Raw genomic sequence first — 18,494 nt, 5'->3', positions numbered from 1 at the left:
CGGAAAACACTCTATAGCCCGCAGACTTTTTTTGGGCTTTAGAAATCACTAATAAGCCGGAGTCTTTTGAACGCAGATTTCTTGCCGGGACATATGGTACAATACAATCGGCAAGATAGGATGGAGCTAGACCGTGTCGTATTTTATACGTAAGTAGTAAAACGTTAAAGTCACATCTTAAGTGCACAGGAAACCAGTGCAGGTGAGCCAGCACAGGCGTAATGTGATCAAACTTTCTTGTTCTCGTCAAAAGTCTAGCAGCCGCATTTTGTACCAACTGAAATCTTTTAATGCTAGACATGGGGAGACCCGAAAATAATACGTTACAGTAATCGAGACGAGACGTAACAAACACATGGATAATGATCTTGTATCGTGACATGGCCTAAAAATATCGAGATATTAAAAAAAGCCCATATCGGCCAGCAGAGGTGGGTAGAGTAGCCAGAAATTGTACTCAAGAAAGAGTACTGTTACTTTAGAGATGTATTACTCAAGTAAAAGTAAGGAGTAGTCATCCAAATATTTACTTGAGTAAAAGTAAAAAGTATGTTGTGAAAAAACTACTCAAGTACTGAGTAACTGATGAGTAACCTGTTTGTTTAATGATTACAGCAACAAATAATGCACAAAAACATAAAAACAGCAATGAGCAAATTCATAGCCAGGAATATCTCTTAAGCAACTAAAACAATAATTCATATTAAATAATAATACATTAAAATAAAAATATTAAGGAAAATTGAGCCACAATAACTTAACAGCACCATAGGCTCAGTAGGCATTCATCGATTGATTGATTGATTGATTGAAACTTGTATTAGTAGATTGCACAGTACAGTACATATTCCGTACAATTGACCACTAAATGGTAACACCCCAATATGTTTTTCAACGTAAATCAATTACTTCATAAATGACCAAGTCGAGGTGATCTACCTCATATATACATACACACACATATCATATATATATAAAGAGAGAGAGAGATATAGACATAGATATACATACAGTATATAATGTATAGTTATTTATTTTGCCGTTTTTGTTGACATGTTAAAGGTGTTTTAATGAATATACATGCATGTTTAACACATAGATTCCTATCTTTCATGAAGACAAGAATATAAGTTGGTGTATTACCTGATTCTGATGACTTGTATTGATCAGAATCAGACAGTATAGTGCTGATAATGTCCACGTTTTCAAATGGAGGAGAAAAGAAGTTCCTCCTTCCTGTCTAATACCACATGAAAGTCGTTGGTTTTTGGCATCTTATTTGTCCAGCTTCCATATTCGTTTTTATACACTTTACAAGAAATACATTGGCGGCAAATTCCATAGCTTCTTAGCTTGTTTGCGCTGGCTTTCGGAGACTCTTATTTTGTTAGCGCAGGTGCGATGGAGCGGTGCTTTTATTGTGAAGACAGGAACTGTGCGATCAGTCTTTAGGCTTTTGACGGGAAGTACGGTTGAAATAAAAAGTGTCTTTTTTCCTTTACACTTTTGATTGAATGATTGATTGAAACTTTTATTAGTAGATTGCACAGTACGGTACATATTCCGCACAATTGACCAATAAATGGTAACACCCCAATACGTTTTTCAACTTTTTTAAGTCGGATTTGACGTGTGGCGGTCACGTGACTGCCTGGTTTTGTTTGATTGGTCCAACGTCACCAGTGACTGCATTTGATTGGTGAAACGCAGGCATGCGTAGTTCCTACTTTGAATGCGTGTCTGACAACATCAAAACAAACAAAGCGTGCATTAACAGATCGATAATAAAAAAAAAAGTAGCAAGTAACGAGCTGATTGTAGATAAATGGAGCGGAGTAAAAGTAGTGTTTCTTCTTTATAAATATAACCAAGTAAAAGTATGTTGCATAAAAACTACTCTTAGAAGTACAATTTATCCCAAAAGTTACTCAAGTAGATGTAACGGAGTAAATGTAGCGCGTTACTACCCACCTCTGTCGGCCAGCCCTACCCCAAAGTACAGAAATGTGCGTACCTAAAGCATGAATTTGGCGTAAGACACAGCACTTATTACGTCAAGTTCAGTCTAGATTTGTCTCAACTTTGTTGTGAAACGCCAGGTTTTTGTTCATAAGCAAGCTGAATAAAGCCCCTGGTCTATGGGGAGAAGGGCCCAAAGTACAGTAATGCCACCGCGACTGCAATAGAATGTATAAAGTATAAAGGATAATACTATACGCGCATAGCCGCAAAGAAGATTTCATCCCTAGCAATGTGAGAAGAGAATGAAGCGCAGAGCAAAATGGAACTTAAATCCCCGGAGAATAATATGGAGATCTGCCTAACATAAGATCCTCGTGGTAATGCAATTTAAGTTGGAAGGGAAAAAAAATGTCAGGCTAATCTCATCAGTCCGTCAGAGAGAGGGATGTCAGACATAGCCCGCGGCGAGCCTCAAGCAGGGCAGCTTCTATCTGCCGCTCACTCACTGCTTCGCGGCGCCGCCATTGTGCCGCTGTCCTTTGTCAGCAATCGCCGCATAACCCAAAAATCCTCGGGATGTGAAAATCGGAAACAAAAAGGGCACGCGGATTGGAAATTTGCATGGGCAAAGCGACGGCGCTTGTCAAAAAGTGACGGATGTTGCCTCGGGTAGCATATGCGGAATGTCACGGGTCAGCGCGGTACCAACTGAGCACCATCCGCACAGGAAGCGTGAAATGACATGCAAGTGAAAACATCCTGTCTGTCAGATGGCCCTTACACCCACCAATCGGCGGCAAAATCTGTAAATCGCTGGACCCTGTAAGACCCCGTGTGCACGGAGGCACGATGCAGGAGGGGGGGGCGGGGCAGCGGAGTCCCTAAAGGTGGCGCAGACAGCCTGAGGCAGCGAACGCTTAGAGATCTCCAGTCTGTTCGGAGGGAAGGTGACAAACCGCACAACGGAGGACTCTTTGTAGTCCTGCTTTCGCCGAGCAGTCAAATACTCTGCTGGCTTTGGGTTTTAGCAAACCTTCATGTGGACCCTACCGGTCTGTCAATGCTGTTCACGTTGTGAGATGTGGCACCGGAGGGCATTTTCAGGTGCAGAGGAGGCAGATGACGGCAGATTGTGAAGTATTGATTTGAGAAAGTTCTCTGGTTTCCAACACAAGCTGCTACTGCTGTTAGCTCCCCAGGCCATCAGGGGACCACATGGTGCTTGGGTATTAGCAGGTCTTCTGGCATGAGCCGTCTAATGTTACAACACGAGCATGTGGCGTTAAAGGGGAACTGCGTTTTATGTTTTTTTCAATTTTGCCCTTCATTTACGATCCCTATGTAAGCCAAGAACACTTTTGTATTTTTATGCATTCTAACTAACAGGAGCAAAGGTCAGCTAACAATGGAGGTAATGGGACTTGTGACGTTATTGCGTCCATTGGGCCCTCCAAAAACCGCCAACAATAGATTAGATTAGATTAGATAGTACTTTATTTATTCCGTCAGGAGAGTTCCTTCAGGAAAATTACAATTTTCAGCACAATCCCATTCAAGATCAGACAAACATAAAAGGGAGACAGAACAGGATCGCTGACGGGTCTGCCGGCTTCCAGCGCCCCTTACAAAAAACGATGAGATACAGGTAAACAAGGGGGGGAGAAAAAAATTGAAGATTAAAATAAAATAAAAAAATCGGTCTTAGCCTGGGCCCTGGAGAGGGGGTGCAGACTGAGGCCAAGGGAAAAAAACAACAACTCATAGCCATAGTACACATCCCTCTTACATGTGTGTAAGAGGGAAACATCAAATAACACATAGGACATTAAAGACATTAAAGCAGCAGATACAACCAGACACTTCTACATACAGCTATGAATAAAAAGTAAAATAAACATATCCACTGTGGTGGCCTCTGCGGTGTTCCACGCCATCGTCCGCTGGGGAGGAGGGAGGATGGCCAGAGACAGGAGCAGACCCAACAAAGCAACCAGGACAGCCGACTCCACTCTCGGCCAGTGTCCAGTCCGCATGGATGAGCGATGATACGTCCAAGGTGACTGAGGTGTCCGACACCTGCTCACCCAGCCAAGACACCGCGAAGCCTCTCCGTCCCAGCGCTCAGTGCCAGGTCCGCAGTCCTGTCCCCTCATCCGCATCTCCTCCAGTCCCTCCAAAGCGACTCCGGTGTGGCAGAGACCCAGCAGCTGGTCTCCATGGCCAAAAGGCTCCCGGGAGGCAGATCCAGAAGTCCACAAAAAAAGAACCACAGAGGTCACGAAAGTGACACCCCTTGTCACACAGTCCCAAAGGGTCCCGGACCAAAAGGCAAAAAAATATAATAACACATGAAAACAAGAGGGAAACACAAAAGGATGACACAGGAGCACAGAGCTCCTGCCTGCAGCAGCCACTACAGCAGCGCCATCTTGGGGAAAAAAAAAAAAAATAGTCCATTTACATCTTGTGACCTGAATATTGACCAAGAATCAGCGATATTGTTATTATTAGTCCTAAAAGTGAGGGAGTACTTCTACAAACCCCGTTTCCATATGAGTTGGGAAATTGTGTTAAATGTAAAAATAAACGGAATACAATGATTTGCATAGCTCGGTTGGTAGAGTGGCCGTGCCAGTAACTTGAGGGTTGCAGGTTCGATTCCCGCTTCTGCCATCCTAGTCACTGCCGTTGTGTCCTTGGGCAAGACACTTTATCCACCTGCTCCCAGTGCCACCCACACTGGTTTAAATGTAACTTAGATATTGGGTTTCACTATTTAAAGCGCTTTGAGTCACTAGAGAAAAGCGCTATATAAATATAATTTACTTCACTTCTCAAATCTTTTTCAACCCATATTCAATTGAATGCACTACAAAGACAAGATATTTGATGTTCAAACTCATAAACTTTTTTTTTTTTTTTCAAATAATAATTAACTTAGAATTTCATGGCTGCAACACGTGCCAAAGTAGCTGGGAAAGGGCATGTTCACCACTGTGTTACATCACCTTTTCTTTTAACAACGTTTGGGAATTGAGGAAACTAATGCGCCACACATTTTCGATGGGAGACAGGTCTGGACTGTAGGCGGGCCAGGAAAGTACTCACACTCTTTTTGTACGAAGCCACGCTGTTGTAACACGTGCTGAATGTGGCTTGGCGATGTCTTGCTGAAATAAGCAGGGGCGTCCATGAAAAAGACGGCGCTTAGATGGCTGCATATTTTGTTACAAAACATGTATGTACCTTTCAGCATTAATGGTGCCTTCGTAGATGTGTAAGTTGCTGTCACGCCAAATGTTTTCCCCCCTACAAAAACTTTCCCCCCGGAAGACATTTGGTGTGACAGCACCTCTAATGCCTGAAGGACCCCAATCAGGGTGGAAGGACCCTTAAGCAGCCTATACAGCTGCCTGTTTTAAAAGCATTATAATTGGCTGATTGTCATTGGTGAAAAATAACGGTGGGGAAAATATATTAGCATTCCAGCATGCTAACCTTTCAAGCTATTTTTGCTTCGCTAATTTTGCAGTTGTAACCCGTAAAGGGGAACATTATCACCAGACCTATGTAAGCGTCAATATATACCTTGATGGTGCAGAAAAAAGACCATATATTTTTTTAAGCGATTTCCGAACTCTAAATGGGTGAATTTTGGCGAAATAAATGCCTTTCTGTTTATCGCTCTGGAGGCGATGACGTCAGAATGTGACGTCGCCGAGGTAATACAGCCGCCATTTTCATTTTCAACACATTGTAAACATTGGGTCTCAGCTCTGTTATTTTCCGTTTTTTCGACTATTTTTTGGAACCTTGGAGACATCATGCCTCGTCGGTGTGTTGTCAGAGGGTGTAACAACACTAACAGGGAGGGATTCAAGTTGCACCACTGGCCCGAAGATGCCAAAGTGTCTGCCGCCAGACCCCCATTGAATGTACCAAAGTGTCTCCACATTTTATCGGCGATGACAGACATGGCACAGAGATGTATGGATAACCTGCAGATGCATTTGCAATGATAAAGTCAACAAAATCACAAAGGTGAGTTTTGTTGATGTTGACTTATGTGCTAATCAGACATATTTGGTCGCGGCGCGACTGCCAGCTAATCGACACTAACATGCTATTTACCGGCGGTGCTAAAGCAGACATGGCACAGAGATGTATGGATAACATGCAGATGCATTTGCAACTATATTACGTTTCCTTCCACCCACATTTAATGCAAAAAAAACACTTACCGATCGAAGGATTTAAGTTGCTCCAGTGTCACAAGATGCGAAAGTCCTGATCGTCTGGTCCGCACATTTTACCAGCGATGCTAACGCAGCTATTCGGCCATGCTATGGCTATGAATAGCGTCAATAGCTATTCGCTCAATAGCTTCAGTTTCTTCTTCAATATTTTCATACTCCAACCATCCGCTTCAATACATGCGTAATCTGTTGAATCGCTTAAACGCTGAAATCCGAGTCTGAATCCGAGCTAATGTCGCTATATCTTGCTGTGCTATTCGCCGTTGTTTGTTTACATTGACAGCACTGTATGACGTCACAGGGAAATGGATAGTCGCATCGCAAATAGCGAAAATCAAGCACTTTAAAGCTTTTTTTAGGGATATTCAGACACCGGTAAAATATTGAAAAAAAATTCAAAAAATACAACATGCCATTGGGAACTGATTTGTATTGTTTTTAACCCTTTTGAAATGGTGATAATGTTCCCCTCTAAGAGTCATATAACTTGGTATTATCACGCCCTCATTGGGGTCCTACACGCATTAGAGGGGCTGTCACGCCAAATGTCTTCCGGGGGGAAGGTTTTTGTAGGGGGGAAAAAATTTGGCGTGACATTACCCATGCCTTGGGCACTAATGCACCTCCATACCGTCACAGATGCTGGCTTTTGAACTTTGTGTCGATAACAGTCTAGATGGTTCGCTTCCCCTTTGATCCGGATGATACGATGTCGAATATTTCCAAAAACAATTTGAAATGTGGACTCCTCAGACCACAGAACACTTTTCAGGACTTGAAACTACATCATTGAAGTAATTTTTATGTAGTTTGAATTCAGGCTCAATTCATGAATTGAGCTTCTACCATGAATTGATTAACTTGGACTCCGACTTAAACAATTTGAAAAACGTATTCGGGTGTTGCCAGTTAGTGGACAATTGTACGGAATATGTTCTGTACTGTGCAATCTACTAATAAAAGTCTCAATTAATCAATCAATCAGAATTTTGAACAACTCCAACTTGGTTAAAAAAAGGGTGTGTGTCTCAATTGTCTTATTCCACTTTGGTTCTTCCTTTATTTGGATGCTACGCTATTCACGCACACGCTGCCTTCTCCCCAGTGTGCTTAAGTCATTCCTCGATGGACGATAACATTAACTTGGGGAAAAAACGTTTTAGTAGAGCATCTTTTTTTTGTTCCGGTTTTTCTTAGCGAGTCACCTACTGACCCAGAAACATGGGAGCTCCACCTTGTCGCGAGTGCGCCGTTAATGAGGATTTACTATCTTTAGCAAGTATTCCACCGAAGAAAGGATGCAAGGATCCCACTCTCCAAGAAGAGGGAATGGAAAAGTAAGAGTAAGATAGTTTACGGAGTGCGACATTTGCACTAGTCAACAGTGTAAATAGTCGACTGGGCGATATTGACTGATCAAACAGAATCTGTCTAATGTGTCATCTCACTGTCCAGGTGTGCCTGGTGACCTTTAGGGTTTGGAGCCTCCAACCACACTGTTGGAACAACCTTGATTCCCGAAAAGTATCTAAATTGAATTTAATATTATCTTCTAATTGACCTTATGAAACAATTAGCTGCATGCTGTGAGTCACGAGAAGAGCAGATGGTTTGAATGGATCAAATAATGTTTGATGTCATAAGTCTTGTTGCCAGTGATCCAGGTGGATTCACAGAAATTAAACTAGGCGTGTGTGTGTGTGTGTGTGTGTGTGTGTGTGTGTGTGTGTGTATGTGCGTGTGTGCGTGACAGTCATGACGCAGTATTGTGTACATGATGTAGTATTTTCTACATTATATATATTATTTAGTATTTTGTACATGACGTAGTATTGTGTGCATGATGTAGTATTTTCTACATTGTATGCATTATTTAGTATTTTGTACATGATGTATTGTGTGCATGTTGTAGTATTTTCTGCATTATATATAATTTTACGCATTGTTTAGTATTTTGTACATGACGTAGTATTGTGTGCATGATGTGGTATTTTCTGCATCATGTAGTATTTTTCCCATTATTTAGTATTTTGTACATGACGTGGTATTGTGTGCATGATGTAGTATTTTCTGCATTGTGTAGTATTTTGTACATGACGTTATATTGTGTGCATGATGTAGTATTTTCTGCATAATATATAATTGTATGCATTATTTAGTATTTTGTACATGACATAGTATTTTCTGCAGTATGTAGTGTTTTTCCCATTATTTAGTATTTTGTGCATGATATAGTATTGTGTACATGATGCAGTATTTTGCACATGACATAGTATTGTCTGCATGGTGTAGTACTTTCTGCATTATATATAATTGTACGTATTGTTTAGTATTTTCTACATGACGTAATATTGTGTGCATGATGTAGTATCTTCTGCATAATATATAATTGTATGCATTATTTAGTATTTTGTACATGACGTAGTATTGTGTGCATGATGTAGTATTTTCTGCATTATATATAATTTTACGCATTGTTTAGTATTTTGTACATGACGTAGTATTGTGTGCATGACGTGATATTTTCTGCAACATGTAGTATTTTTCCCATTATTTAGTATGTTGTACATGACGTGGTATTGTGTGCATGATGTACTATTTTCTACATTGTGTAGTATTTTGTACATGACGTTATATTGTGTGCATGATGTAGTATTTTCTGCATAATATATAATTGTATGCATTATTTTGTATTTTGCACATGACGTATTTTCTGCATTATGTAGTATTTTTCCCATTATTTAGTATTTTGTACATGACATAGTATTGTGTGCATGATGCAGAATTTTGTACAATACATAGTATTATGTGCATGATGTAATATTTTCTGCATTATGTAGTATTTTGTACATGACGCAGTATTGTGTGGATTATGTAATATTTTCTGCATTATATATAATTTTATGCATTATTTAGTATTTTGTAAATGACGTAATATTGTGTGCATGATGTAGTATTTTCTGCATTATGTAGTATTTTCCCATTATTTAGTATTTTGTACATGACATAGTATTGTGTGCATGATGCAGTATTTTCTTCATTATTTAGTATTTTGTACATGACGTAATATTGTGTGCATGATGTAGTATTTTCTGCATTATGTAGCATTTTTCCCATTATTTTTAGTATTTTGTACATGACGTAATTTTGTGTGCATGATGTAGTATTTTCTGCATTATGTAGTATTTTTCCCATTATTTAGTATTTTGTACATGACGTAGTATTGTGTGCATGATGTAGTATTTTCTCCATTGTGTAGCATTTTGTACATAACGTTATATTGTGTGCATGATGTATTATTTTCTGCATAATATATAATTGTATGCGTTATTTAGTATTTTGTACATGACATAGTATTGTGTGCATGATGTAGTATTTTCTGCATTATGTAGTATTTTTCCCATTATTTAGTATTTTGTTCATTACGTATCGTGTGCATGATGTACTATTTTCTGCATTATGTAGTATTTTCCCATTATGTTGTATTTTGTACATGACGTAGTATTGTGTGCATGATGTAGTACTTTCTGCATTATATATTGTTTTATGCATTATGTAGTATTTTGTACATGACATAATATTGTGTGCATGATGTAGTATTTTCTGCATTATATATAATTTTATGCATTATTTAGTATTTTGTACGTGACGTAGTATTGTGTGCATGATGTAGTATTTTCTGCATTATGTAGTATTTTTCCCATTATTTAGTATTTTGTACATTATTATTATCATGTGCATGATGTAGTATTTTCTGCATTATGTAGTATTTTCCCATTATGTAGTATTTTGTACATGACATAATATTGTGTGCATGATGTAGTATTTTCTGCATTATATATAATTTTATGCATTATTTAGTATTTTGTACGTGACGTAGTATTGTGTGCACGATGTAGTATTTTCTGCATTATGTAATATTTTTCCCATTATTTAGTATTTTGTACATTATTATTATCATGTGCATGATGTAGTATTTTCTGCATTATGTATTATTTTGTACATGATGTAGTATTGTGTGCATGATGTTGTATTTTCTGCATTATATATAATTTTACGCATTATCTAGTATTTTGTACATGACGTAATATTTTATGCATGATGTAGTATGTTTTACATTACATAGTATTTTACACATGATTTAGTATTTTGTACATGACGTAAGATGTAATATTTTGTGCATGATGTAGTATTTTACACATTATGTAGTATTTTACACATTTTGTAGTATTTTACACATAATCATGATTTAGTATTTTGGGCATGAATTGTGTGCATTATGTTGTATTGTGTGCGTGTAGTGGTATTTTGTACATGCTGTAGTATTGTGTAATTGATGTAGTATGTTGTGCATGATGTAATATTTTGTACATGATGTAGTATTGTGTGGTTGATGTATTTTGTAAATGATGTAGTATTCTGTGCATGATGTAGTATTTTGTACATTATGTTGTATTGTGTGCATATTTTGTAAATGATGCAGTATTTTGTGCATGCTGTAGTAGTTTGTGCATGATGTAGTATTGTGTACATTATGTTGCATTGTGTGCATGATGTAGTATTGTGTGATTGATGTAGTATGTTGTAGATGATATAGTATTGTGTACGTGATGTGGTATTTTGTACATGAAGAAAATGTGATCAGATGTGTTGTTGAGCAGGAAGCAGCAGCCTGGGCTGAGTAAACAAAATACATTTACAAAAAAAAATCATTCCAGCGTATGGACGTGAGTGAGAAGTGCAGGCGTGAAAAATCAACAGAAATATGAGCAAAGCAACAACAACAAAAAGGACATGTTGAAACGGTCCCCAGCTTCCTTTCATTCTTGCATGCGCACAAACAATTACAGGGTCATGTGACTGCAGGACGTGGCTGCAGGAGATCCTGGCGTCCTCGGTCACTGATGAAGCATGACACCCGCCAGCGTGCGACACGTTGCGACGCTCACTGAGCACGCCAACGTGTTTCATATCCATTAGATCGCACCACAGATGTAGGACAGCACTTCTTGTCAGAAGCATTTAACCGCGGCGAGACCTTTACCAAACGCAGAAACACCCACGCGAAACTAGAAGGCCGCCGCCTAAAGATATATATCTTGTTTTTTATTTCAATAATGACAGTAAATGTTGGTCCGACGCCATTGGTCTTCTATATATGTTCATGTATATGCGAACGATTTACCAATAGGTGTGGGCCGAACACAAATTTTGCTCCAGTATATACTGACCATAGGGCTGGGCGATTTGCCATTTTTTAAATATCTCAATATTTTTAGGCCATTTCACGATACACAATATTTATTTCGATATTTTGCCTTAGCCTTGAATGAACACTTGATGCATATAATAACAGCAGTATGATAAAACTATTTGTCTACATTAAAGAATTCTTCTTCATACTGCATTAATATATTTTCTTTTTTATTTACTTTCATAGAGAGAGGGAAATCACAACTAAGTCAATTTACCAAAACTGTATTTATTAAGCAGTGGCACAAACATTCATGTCATTTCAAAACAGAAAGTGAAAGATTCTCAGAGACATTTTAAAACAAGCTATGAGTGCACTTTTGTGCATGATGTCACTAAGATGACATATCAAAGCAACACTGAATTAAAGTGTACTTTTTGTACAGAACGCCACTACAATAATTAAATTCAAATAAAGTGCACTTTTGTGCATGATGTCACTAAGATGACATATCAAAACAACACTGAATTAAAGTGTACTTTTTGTACAGAACGCCACTACAATAGTTAAAAACAAATAAAGTGCACTTTTGTGCATGATGTCACTAAGATGACATATCAAAACAACACTGAATTAAAGTGTACTTTTTGTACAGAACGCCACTACAATAGTTAAAAACAAATAAAGTGCACTTTTGTGCATGATGTCACTAAAATGACAAATCAAAACAACACTAAATTAAAGTGTACTTTTTGTACAGAATGCACTACAATAGTTAAAATAAAATAAAGTGCACTTAAGTGCATGATGTCACTAAGATGACATATCAAAACAACACTGAATTAAAGTGTACTTTTTGTACAGAACGCCACTACAATAGTTAAAATCAAATAAAGTGCACTTTTGTGCATGATGTCACTAAGATGACATATCAAAACAACACTAAATTAAAGTGTATTTTTTGTACGGAACGCCACTACAATAGTTAAAAACAAATAAAGTGCACTTTTGTGCATGATGTCACTAAGATGACATATCAAAACAACACTGGATTAAAGTGTACTTTTTGTACAGAACGCCACTACAATAGTTAAAAACAAATAAAGTGCACTTTTGCGCATGATGTCACTAAGATGACATATCAAAACAACACTGAATTAAAGTGTACTTTTTGTACAGAACGCCACTACAATAGTTAAAATCAAATAAAGTGCACTTTTGTGCATGATGTCACTAAGATGACATATCAAAACAACACTGAATTAAAGTGTACTTTTTGTACAGAACGCCACTACAATAGTTAAAAACAAATAAAGTGCACTTTTGTGCATGATGTCACTAAGATGACATATCAAAACAACACTGAATTAAAGTGTACTTTTTGTACAGAACGCCACTACAATAGTTAAAATCAAATAAAGTGCACTTTTGTGCATGATGTCACTAAGATGACATATCAAAACAACACTGAATTAAAGTGTACTTTTTGTACGGAACGCCACTACAATAGTTAAAAACAAATAAAGTGCACTTTTGTGCATGATGTCACTAAGATGACATATCAAAACAACACTGAATTAAAGTGTACTTTTTGTACGGAACGCCACTACAATAGTTAAAATCAAATAAAGTGCACTTTTGTGCATGATGTCACTAAGATGACGTATCAAAACAACACTGAATTAAAGTGTACTTTTTGTACAGAACTCCACTACAATAGTTAAAAACAAATAAAGTGCACTTTTGTGCATGATGTCACTAAGATGACATATCAAAACAACACTGAATTAAAGTGTACTTTTTGTACAGAACGCCACTACAATAATTAAAATCAAATAAAGTGCACTTTTGTGCATGATGTCACTAAGATGACACATCAAAACAACACTGAATTAAAGTGTACTTTTTGTACGGAACGCCACTACAAAGTTAAAATCAAATAAAGTGCACTTTTGTGCATGATGTCACTAAGATGACATATCAAAACAACACTGAATTAAAGTGTACTTTTTGAACAGAACGTCACTACAATAGTTAAAAACAAATAAAGTGCACTTTTGTGCATGATGTCACTAAGATGACATATCAAAACAACACTGAATTAAAGTGTACTTTTTGTACAGAACTCCACTACAATAGTTAAAAACAAATAAAGTGCACTTTTGTGCATGATGTCACTAAGATGACATATCAAAACAACACTGAATTAAAGTGTACTTTTTGTACAGAACGCCACTACAATAGTTAAAATCAAATAAAGTGCACTTTCGTGCATGATGTCACTAAGATGACATATCAAAACAACACTGAATTAAAGTGTACTTTTTGTACAGAACTCCACTACAATAGTTAAAAACAAATAAAGTGCACTTTTGTGCATGATGTCACTAAGATGACATATCAAAACAACACTGAATTAAAGTGTACTTTTTGTACAGAACGCCACTACAATAGTTAAAATCAAATAAAGTGCACTTTCGTGCATGATGTCACTAAGATGACATATCAAAACAACACTGAATTAAATTGTACTTTTTGTACAGAACGCCACTACAATAGTTAAAAACAAATAAAGTGCACTTTTGTGCATGATGTCACTAAGATGACATATCAAAACAACACTGAATTAAAGTGTACTTTTTGTACAGAACTCCACTACAATAGTTAAAAACAAATAAAGTGCACTTTTGTGCATGATGTCACTAAGATGACATATCAAAACAACACTGAATTAAAGTGTACTTTTTGTACAGAACGCCACTACAATAGTTAAAATCAAATAAAGTGCACTTTCGTGCATGATGTCACTAAGATGACATATCAAAACAACACTGAATTAAAGTGTACTTTTTGTACAGAACGCCACTACAATAGTTAAAATCAAATAAAGTGCACTTTTGTGCATGATGTCACTAAGATGACATATCAAAACAACACTGAATTAAAGTGTACTTTTTGTACAGAACGCCACTACAATAGTTAAAAACAAATAAAGTGCACTTTTGTGCATGATGTCACTAAGATGACATATCAAAACAACACTGAATTAAAGTGTACTTTTTGTACAGAACTCCACTACAATAGTTAAAAACAAATAAAGTGCACTTTTTTTCATGATGTCACTAAGATGATATATCAAAACAACACTGAATTAAAGTGTACTTTTTGTACAGAACGCCACTACAATAGTTAAAATCAAATAAAGTGCACTTTTGTGCATGATGTCACTAAGATGACATATCAAAACAACACTGAATTAAAGTGTACTTTTTGTACACAACGCCACTACAATAGTTAAAAACAAATAAAGTGCACTTTTGTGCATGATGTCACTAAGATGACATATCAAAACAACACTGAATTAAAGTGTAGTTTTTGTACAGAACGCCACTACAATAGTTAAAAACAAATAAAGTGCACTTTTGTGCATGATGTCACTAAGATGACATATCAAAACAACACTGAATTAAAGTGTACTTTTTGTACAGAACGCCACTACAATAGTTAAAAACAAATAAAGTGCACTTTTGTGCATGATGTCACTAAGATGACATATCAAAACAACACTGAATTAAAGTGTACTTTTTGTACAGAACGCCACTACAATAGTTAAAAACAAATAAAGTGCACTTTTGTGCATGATGTCACTAAGATGACATATCAAAACAACACTGAATTAAAGTGTAGTTTTTGTACAGAACGCCACTACAATAGTTAAAAACAAATAAAGTGCACTTTTGTGCATGATGTCACTAAGATGACATATCAAAACAACACTGAATTAAAGTGTACTTTTTGTACAGAACGCCACTGCAATAGTTAAAAACAAATAAAGTGCACTTTTGTGCATGATGTCACTAAGATGACATATCAAAACAACACTGAATTAAAGTATACTTTTTGTACAGAACGCCACTACAATAATTAAAATCAAAAAAAGTGCACTTTTGTGCATGATGTCACTAAGATGACATATCAAAACAACACTGAATTAAAGTGTACTTTTTGTACAGAACGCCACTACAATAGTTAAAAACAAATAAAGTGCACTTTTGTGCATGATGTCACACAAGTTATTTCAATAACTGTCAAATAAAAATGAGCTGCATAATAGGATCCTGCGGACGTTACCTCCTTCTGTTGTTGACTTTTTTTTTCATACGGTGTTGATCTGGAAATACTTGCTTGGGTATTTTGTTGGTGTCGCAATGGCCTGAGATGTTGACATGCAGAGTTTCAAGCACTCTTCATTCTCTAGCGGGTGACTTTTCAAATGATGCTACATTAGCAGTGCTGCTACTTTTCGTAGCAACGCTTTTGCCGCATAAGTGTTGAACATATTCCCGCTTGAAGCCAAACCATCGCCAGACGATGGATCATGTGCTGTTTTTCCTCGGAATTAATTCTTCCTCCATTTGTTACCAGATATGCACCGTCTCTCTCTCGTATTATCACATGCACCTCTCTGTTAGCATCACAGCTAACGTTAGCATGTCGCTACCTCTCTGCTCCGCGAGAGCGTGTGATGTTGCACATGTGACGTGTGTAAGAAGGTGCGCTTGGTTTACGTCTCTGTGAGAAGGAGAGACATGAAAGAGTGGGAAACGCATGCAGTGTGATGACCGCAGCTAAAAGCAACTGCGTGAGAACCTATACTCGAATATCACGATATAGTCATTTTTTCTACCGCACAGAGACAAACCCACGATATATCGAGTATATCGATATATAACCCAGCCCTAACTGACCGATTAAATATTGCCGATGAACAATGTTATTATCAACATTCTTTTGAGACCAAATGAACCACTATTGTAACTAGATGAGACAATTCTTGAAGGAATTGCGTGTGAATGCTGAAGTTGAACTGAAATCCTGGAATTTTTTTTAGAATTGTTGAAGTAGAGCACACAATTAGAGATGTAGACTTTTGTTTTTTGTCTTTCAAATTTGAACTTTACAGTACATATAGAAGATGACATTTTGTTGCATTAGCTTGTTGTATTGCAGTATAAAAAAGCTATAAGGTGAAGATATCAATCAATCAATGTTTATTTATATAGCCCCAAATCACAAATGTCTCAAAGGACTGCACAAATCATTACGACTACAACATCCTCGGAAGAACCCACAAAAGGGCAAGGAAAACTCACACCCAGTGGGCAGGGAGAATTCACATCCAGTGGAACGCCAGTGACAATGCTGACTATGAGAAACCTTGGAGAGGACCTCAGATGTGGGCAACCCCCCCCCTCTAGGGGACCGAAAGCAATGGATGTCGAGCGGGTCTAACATGATACTGTGAAAGTTCAATCCATAGTGGCTCCAACACAGCCGCGAGTGTTCAGTTCAAAGCGGATCCAAGACAGCAGCAAGAGTCCCGTCCACAGGAGACCATCTCAAGCGGAGGCGGATCAGCAGCGTAGAGATGTCCCCAATCGATACAGGCGAGCGGTCCATCCTGGGTCTCGACTCTGTACAGCCAGTACTTCATCCATGGTCATCGGACCGGACCCCCTCCACAAGGGAGGGGGTGACATAGGAGAAAGAAAAGAAGCGGCAGATCAACTGGTCTAAAAAGGAGGTCTATTTAAAGGCTAGAGTATACAGATGAGTTTTAAGGTGAGACTTAAATGCTTCTACTGAGGTATAAACAAATAGATTACTGTACAGATAAATATATTACACTTTTACATATGCATCCATGTTTATGGATGTATGTTTTATTTTATTTTTATTCCAGCCAGTTAATCCATTTTTGAGGGGGGGGATTGAGGGGATTATTATGATGCATTCAACAGTTTTACGGCCTGAGGGAAGAAGCTGTTACAGAACCTTGAGGTTCTGCTACGGAGGCTGCGGAACCTCTTTCTAGAGTCCAGCAGTGAAAACAGTCGTTGTTGGGGGTGGGAGGAGTCTACAGATTTTTAAGCCCTGGTCAGGCAGTAGCTTTTTGCGATTTCCCGGATAGGAGGAAGAGGAGTCCCGATGATCTTTTCTGCTGTCCTCACCACTCTGCAGAGACTTCCAGTCTGAGGCATTGCAGGCTCCAGTCCAGACAGAGATGCAGTCGGTCAGTAGGCTCTCTATAGTGTCTCTGTAGAATGTGGTGAGGATGGGGGGAGGGAGCTGTGCTCTTTCCATCCGACGCACAAAGTGCATGAACAGGCTGAATAGTTATTTTCTATATCAAACAGAGACAAACCCGCGTTATATCGAGTATATCGATATATCGCCCAGCCCTAACTGACCGATTAAATATTGCCGATAAACAATGTTATTGTCAACATTATTTTGAGACCAAATGAAGCACTAATGTAACTACATGAGGTGCATGAACAGGCTGAATATTACGAAGTTGGAACAGTTTGAATCAGATGAAAAATGTGGGAATTTGGGAGCTTTAGAATTTTTGGTCCCATTTCCAAACAAGCTCTCGCTGGATCGGTTAGCAGCCGAGTGTGAAGCGACCGGAATGAGAATCAGCACCTCCAAGTCCGAGTCCATGGTTCTCGCCCGGAAAAAGGGTGGAATTCCATCTCCGGGTTGGGGAGGAGCCCCTGCCCCAAGTGGAGGAGTTCAAGTACCTAGGAGTCTTGTTCACGAGTGAGGGAAGAGTGGATCGTGAGCTCGACAGGCGGATCGGTGCGGCGTCTTCAGTAATGCGGACGTTGTACCGATCTGTTGTGGTGAAGAAGGAGCTGAGCCGGAAGGCAAAGCTCTCAATTTACCGGTCGATATACGTTCCCATCCTCACCTATGGTCATGAGCTTTGGGTCATGACCGAAAGGATAAGATCACGGGTACAAGCGGCCGAAATGAGTTTCCTCCGCCGTGTGGCGGGGCTCTCCCTTAGAGATAGGGTGAGAAACTCTGCCATCCGGGAGGAACTCAAAGTAAAGCCGCTGCTCCTCCACATCGAGAGGAGCCAGATGAGGTGGTTCGGGCATCTGGTCAGGATGCCACCTGAACGCCTCCCTAGGGAGGTGTTTAGGGCACGTCCAACCGGTAGGAGGCCACGGGGAAGACCCAGGACACGTTGGGAAGACTATGTCTCCCGGCTGGCCTGGGAACGCCTCGGG

The 18,494-nt window shown here is 38.5% G+C and overlaps 1 protein-coding gene and 1 long non-coding RNA gene across 2 annotated transcripts in view; both read left to right on the top strand.

The window, feature by feature from the left end:
• Positions 1-11,133, top strand: part of LOC133569886 (rRNA N6-adenosine-methyltransferase ZCCHC4-like) — a 32,115-nt gene extending 20,982 nt beyond the window's left edge. The window contains exon 3 of the mRNA XM_061922477.1: positions 11,085-11,133. Within this exon, the coding sequence (XP_061778461.1) occupies positions 11,085-11,133 (49 nt within the window). The remainder of the gene's footprint in view (positions 1-11,084) is intronic.
• Positions 1-18,494, top strand: part of LOC133569828 (uncharacterized) — a 275,136-nt gene that overhangs the window by 126,889 nt on the left and 129,753 nt on the right. The window lies entirely within an intron of this gene.

The sequence above is a fragment of the Nerophis ophidion genome, linkage group LG15 (assembly GCF_033978795.1).
Source record: "Nerophis ophidion isolate RoL-2023_Sa linkage group LG15, RoL_Noph_v1.0, whole genome shotgun sequence".
NCBI classification, from domain to species: Eukaryota; Metazoa; Chordata; class Actinopteri; order Syngnathiformes; family Syngnathidae; genus Nerophis; species Nerophis ophidion.
This window is presented reverse-complemented; position numbering and strand designations above follow the sequence as displayed.